This window comes from Symphodus melops, assembly GCF_947650265.1.
Source record: "Symphodus melops genome assembly, chromosome: 8".
NCBI classification, from domain to species: Eukaryota; Metazoa; Chordata; class Actinopteri; order Labriformes; family Labridae; genus Symphodus; species Symphodus melops.
Genome location: NC_136698.1, coordinates 8,557,945 through 8,568,525, shown reverse-complemented (window position 1 = coordinate 8,568,525; position 10,581 = coordinate 8,557,945). Strand labels below are relative to the sequence as shown.

Here is a 10,581-nt window from a genome sequence, read left to right as displayed (position 1 = left end):
ACATTTACACATACTTGTTCCAATGGTTCCAACGAGGTCCAACAGAGTCAAGGTCAGTTGCAGTGTCAAAGGTCGTAGAGGAGCCTCGTCCTTGCAGCGTTTCCTGCCACGCTTGCTCCAACGTGGTGTCAATTAGACATGTTTGTTGAGGCTAGTCTCAATTGTCCGTATATCTTCTCTTTTCCTTGATAACTTTCCTTTTCATTCCTCGTCGCCAGTATAACGTTTCTGTTATTTTGTAGGAGGCGGAAAAAAACGTGCTGCAAAACATATCTATCATCTATCTTCATACTCACACGGTCCACATCACCAACAGGAGGCGTAGCGTTACCATATAAGTGACGTCAGACTTTACTGAAAAAAAGAAAGTTGAATATTGTTTTATCTTCCGGTAATATCCGAAATTGTGCAGATTCGTTTTCCTCTGTCTCTGGGGGAAGTTAAAGAAACAGAAAAAATTATAGAAAAATAGAAAATTTGTGTTATTGTTTTCATTTTAAGTGTATCTGGTTGCCTACTATTTTATCAGCTTGCAGTTTAAGCAGAACATATTCCCAAGGGAAAAAAAAGTTTTATTAACTCAGTTCCCTTAGCCTGCTATTTTCCTTTTCCATCTCCAAAGAGAGGTCAGCTAAATTACAATTTTATCATACATAAGATGATTTCACATGTGTTTATTGTTAACCGAGGCGTGTTCCCTCCCATTCGCACAGACAGTATTTGACTGTCCGAGTTTCTATGAACGCAGCAGCAGTCACACCTGGCCTTAATCAGCGGATGACCAGGCTGATTAGGCGGTTCTCTAGAGGAGCAGCTTCAGTCCTTTTCTTGGTGACTGTGTGGATTATCCTCCTGATGATGAACATGAAGCTTCCCGGGCTTATTGCTGTGTTTTTACTCCTTTGTGCTGAACGGAGGAGCTCCGGGATGTCTCATCCTAAACCGTCCTGTCGTTACCCTCCGTCTCAATGGTGTCGGTCTCTAGAGATTGCAATAGCCTGCAAGGTGAGTGTATATAGTTTTAATTAATTTGCACTGACAAGGAAGTCAGTTTCTTTAGCCTAATTAAACAACTAAAATATACTCTGACGAGGCCTACTCCTATTATTGTGATAATTAAAAATGCATGAGAGAAAAATAATTAAATAAAATCTTCAAGAGAAAACTGGTACTTTTTTAAAGTAGCCTATATTTTATAATATATCTCAACAAAAACTCTAAATAAAACAGCTTAAAGCAAGAGACTAAAATAATCAATAAGACGGAAAATAGCAGCCTGATGGGTTTTTTTTCTCTCCATTAAATCCTACTTTTCGCCAATTGGCCTATGTATTTATTTATTCTTGCTGCCGTCTACTTTTTAATTGGAAATGCTTAACACACCAACCCTGTTTAATTGTAATGCAACCCTTCAAAAAGGATATGTACTGTTTATACAAGACATAGAAACATCATGAGATGCATATTATCATTCGTTGTCCTAATGGGGGAACAAATAGTTCAATGGAGTTCATGGTTTGCAGGAATGAGTTTAAATGAGAGTCATGCTTCTAAAATGGAGCACCAGTGGTTCTTCATGTGATGCTTAATTGGTTTATAAAGAGTGATGGCTGGAGGAAAAAACTGTTTGTATTCATTTAGATTTTTGCTTGAAGACTATCATGCTTTATTTAATTAAAATCTGTAAGTCAAGATTTAATTTCTTAATAAACTAACAATGCACAATATGCATAAAAGTCACGATTTTGTAGCTTCAATACAATTTCACAAGACGCAAAGATGTACAAATTGCACATTTTATACCATCATTTTCACTGGAAAAATATCATGATAATGTGACACTTGTTGAACCACACAATATTTACTGACAACTGGAGAACGGACTGCATCTTCCAGTTTTCATTAGTTATTTTTTTAAGCTGTTTGTCACACTTTACTATTAGCATTTTTTTCCTTAAACATGGCCATATTGAGATTTTAATAATATTCAAACAAAAGTAAGAAGCCATAAAAGTTCAATTAAATGTGCAATAGCTGAGCGAATAATTGTCTTTAATTCTTTTGTCAAGTTCATGTGACGGAGAACCATTAAAATTAATTATGCAGTTTTATTTTTAAAAACTAGACTTTGGAATTCAGAGAATCTTTGGACAAATAAAAGATCTGATCCATTCTTATCTCTGTTAGTATGAAAATATGTAGTTGAAGAGTGTTAAACTTATGGGTCTGACTTTACACCCTTTGTGGTGCAGGTTCAGAAGCAGTGCATGGAAGTAAATGCAACCAGACCAAACCAATCTGTTCCTCCAGTGTCCATCACTCTTTACTATGAGAGTCTGTGCCCAGAATGCAGAGTCTTCATCACACAGCAGCTCTTCCCCACTTGGACCATGCTGCAGGACATAATGACCGTCACTCTGGTGCCCTATGGGAATGCAAAGGTACTTTTCATTCTGGTCCTCCAAATCAAGATATTTATACTACACTAATTTCAGAAATCTGATTTATGCCTTCTCTCCTGCAGGAGTTCCCGTCTGCAAACTCTCCCTTCAGCTGTCAGCATGGAGAGCCTGAGTGCACCGGAAACATGATCGAGGTTTTTGAGTTTTGTCTCGGCACTCTAGCACTGTCACATTTCAATTTTTATATATATACATGTGTATATATATACGTGTGTGTATACGCACGCACGCACGCGTGTATGTATATAACAATTTGATTGTTCTGTTCCTCAGGCCTGCATCCTCCACTTAGCCAAACACTCAGCATTTCATATCATCAACTGCATGGAGTCATCTGCAGATGTTCTTGGTGCTGCCCGCTCTGTGAGTAACAACATACATAAAAACGGTCCCTTTTTAAAATGGCATTGATTTTACAAAAACTAGAAGCACGATAAACTAATTTCTTTTAAATTTTCATGGAAGTATTTGTAAGAAATGTGAATATTGTTGTACAAAATGATTGTTTTTTTCAATGTTTAATTTGATAATTGAAGTTTACAGAAGTTTTTCTCAAAAGCTTGAAATGTATTTTCAGTTTTTGTTTTTCAAAGTGATGCAGAATAAATATTTGTCAGATTCTACATTTTCTTTATCTCAAGTTCTCTGAAAGTTGAACTTTACAAGTTGTTTAATTCTTTTAACGAGATATTTTGGAGAATATAACTAACTGGAGGTGCATATTTTCTGATGTCTTGTTGTCCCAGTGTCTGCAGCTGCACGCTCCCTCTGTCTCTTGGTCCAGTGTTGATTCGTGTTCAAAAGGACCTATGGGAAATCAGCTGATGCACGCTAACGCTGCCATGACCAGAGCTCTGACTCCTGCACACACGCATGTCCCCTGGGTCACCTTCAATGGGGTAAAACACTGATGACTTTGGTGCTTGGAAATTGTACCTATTTTTTTGTTTTTAAATTTTATAAAGTAACAAGAGGAATACTAAGTTATATTAACTTCTCAAGCAAAACGGTCTTCATTGACCTTGTGTGTTTTTTAACCAGAGTAGATCTTGTTTAAGCCAACCACTACCATTATTTGATTTTCTGCAAATGAGTTACTGCCCCACCATCACAGCTGCTTCAAACAATGTAATGCATTAGGGGAGACTTTGAACTATAGACTCTATGGTTTAAGTAATGGCATAATGGGACTACTGTTGTATTTTTCTTCTAACAATAAACAGACTTTAAGTAGATGGATAAATGCAGTATTACAAACTAGTAAAGTAAAATTCATAGAAATCAATTTAAAAAAACAAACATGTCAAACCTAAATACTGTAAGAACTAAAAAACTCTTGTCTGACACGTATTGCCTTTTACGCAAGAACAATTGCTGTATACGTTGTATTACAATTGTTAAAATTGTGGTGTTTTTTTTTTTAATGAGCTATCTTGGACTACTTTAAAACTGAAATATGTATGAAATTATATAATGGTATTAAAATCTAGGATTCTTAGTGGCAGTATACATTGTTACTCTACGTCTTCTACCTCTCTTCAGTGTAGATGTGGACTTCTGACGAGATGACTGTTATAGATTGAAAGATCATGAACTCGTGTTTCAGGTATACTCTGAAGAGAATGAGGAAAAGGCGATGTCTTCACTTTTCCATCTGGTTTGTCAGCTCTACAAGGTTTGTTAATGACTGAAACTGTACTTTGGATATTTGATGTCAGTAATGATAGAAATATTTGGATTGGGTAAGTTTGGAAATCTTCTTAAAGGTTATGGAAAAGTATTTTAGTTTTCTTTAACCATTACGACACAACAGTGATTCTAAAGAGAAGGTGTTTCTTACTGTGCTGAGATGTGACTGTGTTGTGTTTGCAGGGAGTGAAGCCTCCAGCGTGCACAGGAGCCACGGTCAGACTGAACAGAGGCTTCTGCTGAAGACAAACTTTGACATGTTTGCTGTCTGCTGGCTGTTGTACATCATAGATGAATGAAAGCACACCTTCAAATACCACGCACGCATTTGCTTTTCTGTCGGCTCTCGTTAATACAGTGGATGTTAATTGTATGGGGTATTCATGTTTGTAATTTGAGATGAACGTTAATATCAAGCTCCTAATTGACACAATATCTGTATTAAATGTGTTTCATAGTCTAATACACACACAAAATCCAGTTTGATACTTGTCAATATAATTTATTGGCATTTGTCATTTAAAACACCCTGAACTCCCATGACTCTTTTGGCTTTAAACAAGGAACAAAAATAAATTCATTTTCTTTGACAAACATTGGAGTGGCAGATGTATGTATACATTCTTGTAAGAAAGCTAACTTGATTTTTCGGCTCCAAAACATGAAATCAAACATCCTATGTTACAGTACTTTGTCTCGACAGAAGAATAAATATCTTTATAGAAGTTTGCACAACACAGCTGAGGAAACGAGACAGCATGAACATTAATGGAGGAAGAATGGGTAACACCAAAAAATGCAGCGTGAGTAGAGACTGCTGCTCAGCGACGCATGAACACTGATTTCCCTAAAGAGCCACTGTGCTGCTTTAACATGCTGATACCAAACTGAGCGTTCTGAGCTGCACAGTGAACACTGGAGTGAGAGAAGTAAACTGTTAATGATTTGTAGCATCAATATTTGGAGCGCCCGTCTTTCATAATAGGTGAACAAAAAGATTGTCCTTGTTTCTAAATGATCCTGGCTGTGTTAAAATCATCAGAGTGAAGCACAGAACCACAAACTGTTTTCAGAACTTTATATTTATGTAGATTTATATTTTTGAATGATTGCGCCATAAAGGTTTAGTCCTGATTTCTAAGTGGCTGGCTCTCTAACTTTTATTCTCACTTGTCCAGTCTGTACCGGCAGTATTTAACTCCAAGTTTCATCGGTGCCCAATGAAAAAATAATTACAAGCAGATTTGTTACTTGCTGGAATTGTTCACCAAGCTTTGTGACCTGAAGACAAGATGAAAATTTTAATTTCCACATGAGTCAGTGTTCACTACCATACTGAATCACATTCAACTTTGATGCTGTTTTGGGCATCACAAGTAGTTTGTTAAAAAAAACTTAAATGAAAGGGGGTCTGTTGTTGAGGTAACGTCAATTCAAAGGCCACAAATTCGTTATTTCCAGCTTCATTGGGAATCTTGGTTACATTCATTCTTTGCTTTTGTGCATGTACAGTCTTTGGCCTGTGGATGGAGCTAGAGGAAAAGAATTGGAATTATTCAAATGTTCATCTGCTGCTGAGGTTTGTGGAGTTTACATCCCAGAGCTTTGAGGGGTTTAGACCCTGAGAGCTACAGAAAACACTGAATATATTTTTAATCAATTTGATTTCTTTAAAGAAAATTTGTTCTGTTAAATTAACGTTAAATATTTAAAAAACATGGTTTAACATTGGACAAAACCAGACAAAGTAAGAAAACTGGAAATGTGTTTTCTTACTTTCACAGTGCTACAGATGGATATTGAGTCTCAGCATGTTATAACAGCAGAATAGCACTTCAGCTATACAGTCCAAGCCCTGCCATCACATGTAAGACGTAGTAGCTGAGTGAATAAAATACTTGCGGACTGGTGTTCTCTACGACTACCTGACCAGGAAGTGCTTCATATCTCATGTAGTGGTTGTTGCTTCCTGGCCTCTCTACCTTTTGTGACAGCGACACACACTGAACATATACTTGGTATAGAAAAAGTCCTGAACTACACACATTCTGAAGTCTAAGCTATTTGTTTCGGAAAAGGATGAACAGATGAGCTTAAGTCTCACAAAATCTAATAAATTGTCTTCTTAAATACTATTTAAAGGTCTCATTAGTAAAAACTAACACTTAAAGTCAATGACTTTAATACAATCATCATGGTAAAATCTCTAGTGTAAAAATGTACAGAATCATAGGCTGGCAGGTGTTTGTGTGTTTTCAACACTTATGGCACACAGTTATCCCAGTCGAGCACTTTCTTTACAAATAAGACTGAAACTAGATGGAAAACTCTTCAAAACTACCACAGGTTCATTTCTGTCACAAATGTGAGACGCTGTGTTCCTTTTAGGCTCTACGTCAGAGCCTCTCGGCAGGTGATTTATTAGGTACTGTCTGAATACTGGGAAATAGCACATTAAAAACTAAACAGGCTTTAACCTGGGGTAGAAGTTTTACTTTGGGTTTAAAGTTCTCGTAGAAGTAGTAAGGAAACAATCAGGCTTAGTCAGTTCATAATCAGTGTTGCCATCTGCTAAATGTTTTTTTTACAGACTGTGCTCATATAGTAAAAGAAATAAAGAGTAGGAAATATCCCATTCATGTGCTTGAGAGGCAGAGGTTAATACCCAGCGTTGTCCCCATGGCTGAAATAAGAAGCAAAGGCAGAAGCGCCTAAAGGTTTTGAAATGGTCACTTATATATTAAGGCTTACAGTTAATAATGCATAATGGAGGAGTTAGCTGCTTTGAGTGACTGGGTGTTGCTAGCAGTCTCTTAGGCTTCAATTATTTTGAATCACTGAACTGGACCTCTACGGTATCAAACCTCTCATCCAAATATGGTCAGTTCTGACCCCCCGCAAAAAAAGATTGCAGCTGCCAAAACAGCAAACTCAAACCTAATTATATTATATGTGACGTCACCTTGGCCACATTCATTTCTTATACAGTCTATACTAAGAAGGCCTGATCAAAGGTTACATATTGTGATATCATTTGTTTTTCTTAGTGTCAACAAAGCTCACGAAAAGCACAAAAACACAATGAAGTGATCACACCAACAAGCACTGTCTGCTGGCCGCCATAGACCGTCATTCTTTAGCTGGAATTATTTTAACGAGCATCAGTGGTGACATGATCGATCCCATGCACACTGTCCTGCTGCATTAAATAAATGCTCAAAGTATTGAGGTTTGCTAAAAACTTAAAAAAATCAATTTGAATAACTATTTTAAACAAAGAACACGGTAAAATTGTTAAATGAAAAATGTATTTCTAAGAAGAAACAAATGGGTTTCGGTCAAAAAAAGCATAGCAGAGGACAGACGGTATGAAGGAACTGTTGCATTGTGGGTCTTTTCATGAGCTTTGCAGACACCAAGAAAAACGTATAATCATACCAGCGCTCCTTTTACTACAGGGTGCTGAAAGTGTGCTTTTAACAAACATTAACATCCACAATGAACTGTCAGGTGATAACACTGCAGCCCAAAGCGTCTGTGTTGCTGCCAGTCATAAATAATATTTGTATCTTTTTTGCCTACATTGTATGGATTCGTAGTTGAGTCAAAGCATCAAACCTGGGACTGCTCCATCAATACTAACTTTAGGTTACATGAAGGGCTCTTTTTGTAATGTTATATTAAGGTTGAACATTTTGTCGCTGGTGTTTAATTGTCAGGTTAGTTTGTGAAATTCTGGGATGCCAGTTTCCTGCCGTGCTTTCTGGCTCCTCAGGTCCGATGTTCTGTACGATCAGTAGGACTAAAGTGAATGAAGCCCTTTGTGTGACTGAATAAAAGAGCTGAAGGGAAAGGCCGGTAAAGTGCTACTGTGGACCGGAGGCACCCTGATAAAAAAAGAAAATGGTTTTCAAGCTTATAAACAGAGACAAGACCAGCAAATGTACAACAAATGAAGACCTAAAACAATGACAACATTCAAATCATCTCAGGTAAAAAAATAAAGTAAATCATACAGGAGGTGTCTTTTGGGTTTTCAACGTGTCAGACTGCAGTTGAGTCTTCCTTGTTCAATCTCTGCGCTGCTACAAGCTGGTTTAAATATACATTATTTGATTGCTTCACTAGCCGCATTTTCAGTTAAAGGGTTTTCCTTAAATGTAGAGACGGATAGAGGAAACAAGGTCTCAGGTGTTTCTGGTTTGGAGGTAAATCAAACAGGAAAGGCAGTTTAGGGTTGGGTCAGGTCAGGGGTACCCACTACATCCGTGCTACATTAGACTTATGTTTCTCTTCATACCCTGAGGTTAAGGCCCATCCATTTTCTCACGGCTCATATACGTCATGTATTTGGCAAAAAAGCGATTCATCACTCACATCATTCTTCTTCTTCAAAAAAAAAAAAAAAATCATACTCACGTATTCCAATCAGAATCTGTACTTTCATATCCTTAACTAAAACTATGGTGCAAAATAATATCCAAGACCCTGTCAAACCATGGTGCTCCTCGCACTTCGCTGCACATGTCTGAACGTCATATGCTGTTATTTGGGAGGAAGACATTTTCTTCACCTCTCGTTCTCCCCAGTTTAAATGCAGCAGTCTTTGTCTGGGACGCTCCGAACTGAAGCTACAACAAAGCAGGACGGGACACAAAAGGCCGATCAGGCACCCAAAGAGAGGCAAAAGCGATTTGTCTTATCAGAATAAAAAATCAGAGTGGGTCTCTCCAGTGTAAAGGGTAGTAGTAGTGATTATACAGACTTTGTTGTTTAAGGCCTGCCCCACCCCATCTCACTACATCCAGCGCTCTTGTCTCTTGGGTGGGGCAGGTTGTGCTGGTTGTTACGTTCCCATACGTAGGCAGGCCACCCCGTCGCCCTCCTGGCTCAGGTCTCTGTCCCTGTCGGCGCCCTCCTGTCCTGGGGAGGCAAGTGTCCTGTGGGGTTGGGGGCTCCGCACAGACATGGCAGCAAGGCTCAGGTTCCTGGATGGGTGAGGCGAGGGAGGACGGTACCTGCTGCTGCGGGGGTCTGGGGACAAAGACGGGGAAGAGGAATCTTGGTGCCGCTCCCCACCTGACTGAGATTCTTCCTCTAGAGGGCTCTCCAGATCAGAATCCAGTTCCTCCTCATCCTCCTCTTCTTCCTCCAGAGTGAGTTCAAACTGGAACTTGTCACCTGCTCCTCCTCCCCCTCCTCCTGAAGGGAGGGTCCCTCCTGCTCCCAAAGCAGAGTCTCCTCCTGATCCTAAACCAGCCTGGTGCTCATCAGGGCTGGAGGGTGAGGGGCTGTGGGGGATCATGCTCTGGTACCACTCCCTGTTATCCTCCAGTGTGTCCAGAATGTCCTGAGCATCAGGGTGCACCAAGTCTGCCCAAGTCTCCCACAGAGGGTGGACGATGTAGTCAATAAAACCCACCTGGTTAAAGGCATAATATCCATCAATTCATATCAAGAGTAAACATGCATCACTTAATGTCAAAAGCAAACAGATGAGGTAAGCTGGAACTTGTTATGTCAGTTGAAGCAGGTTGTAAGCAGTCCCATAATAAGAGACTTTGGACTTGTTTTTCCAGAAAGTCTCTTACTGTACAAATATATTTTTGGGCTTGTTTCTGAAGTGTAGCTGCTTAGTTGCTTATTAGGACTTGCCTTGCTCCCTCCAGGAACTCCTCCTGTTTCTCTTTTAGCTCTCTCCAATAAACTGAAACATGATAGTTTGACCTGTTGCAGGAAGTATCCACAACCCCTTTCCCTTGGTTACCCCCCTCCACTTCTCCCCTCCTGCCTGAGCTGTGAAGCAGCAACATATTGCTGGTGTAAACTGACTGAGCTGCATCCAGTGCTTTTGACCAGACTGCCTTCTACATTACTTTCAAAACATCAAAATCTATTTCAAATAATTTAACTTTTCTGCACTTGTTCTTTTTGTTAATGTTTTGAAATAAATCCTTCAACATGTATCACTTTGAGTTAACTGTATTTCCAATATCATTCCCATTTGTCAGCAGATGTTACCTGGTTCTTCTCTATAGAGGCGTTGTGTTTGTCACACATGGGGCTGATCTCCATGCCCTTGTCCCGCTCTCGGTCTCCCTGGGTGAAGAACTCCACCATGATGCGGTCTGTCCACTTCCTGTAAAGTTCCAGCGGTTTGGTTGGGTTGCTGAGGTCGGCACAGTGGACCATGTTCTGCAGAACCTGTAGGAGAAATGTTAAGCGACTGATGACAAATGATGCTCATGTTTTTTGTTCCAATAAATCTGATAAAGTTTCAGGGATGTAACAGCAATAATTATGTTAACTTTGACTTTACTAACATCACAAAACATGACTAAACATACACAGGTGAAAGAGTACCAGAGTAATCCAGCAGGTGTCAGCACTGTGATTACAGCGTCCTGGCTGAACAAAATATGAATGGAGA

At 39.1% G+C, this 10,581-nt stretch overlaps 2 protein-coding genes across 8 annotated transcripts in view; one reads left to right on the top strand and one right to left on the bottom strand.

Annotated features, from left to right (window-relative positions):
* ifi30b (IFI30 lysosomal thiol reductase b) lies at positions 1-4,747 on the top strand. The gene is made up of 8 exons (XM_079351454.1): positions 1-52; positions 690-1,005; positions 2,253-2,441; positions 2,525-2,596; positions 2,736-2,825; positions 3,209-3,361; positions 4,069-4,137; positions 4,335-4,747. The coding sequence occupies exons 2-8, from the start codon at positions 739-741 to the stop codon at positions 4,392-4,394; spliced, it is 900 nt and encodes a 299-aa protein (XP_079207580.1). The 5' UTR covers positions 1-52; positions 690-738; the 3' UTR covers positions 4,395-4,747.
* LOC306828790 (3',5'-cyclic-AMP phosphodiesterase 4C-like) overlaps positions 4,633-10,581 on the bottom strand; it is a 79,198-nt gene continuing 73,249 nt past the window's right edge. For all 7 annotated transcript variants that reach the window (XM_079351445.1, XM_079351446.1, XM_079351443.1 and 4 more), the window contains 2 exons: positions 10,173-10,355; positions 4,633-9,573 (listed from right to left, as the gene is read on the bottom strand). In XM_079351445.1, coding sequence (XP_079207571.1) covers positions 8,998-9,573; positions 10,173-10,355 — 759 coding nt within the window. In that variant the 3' untranslated portion in view covers positions 4,633-8,997. The remainder of the gene's footprint in view (positions 9,574-10,172; positions 10,356-10,581) is intronic.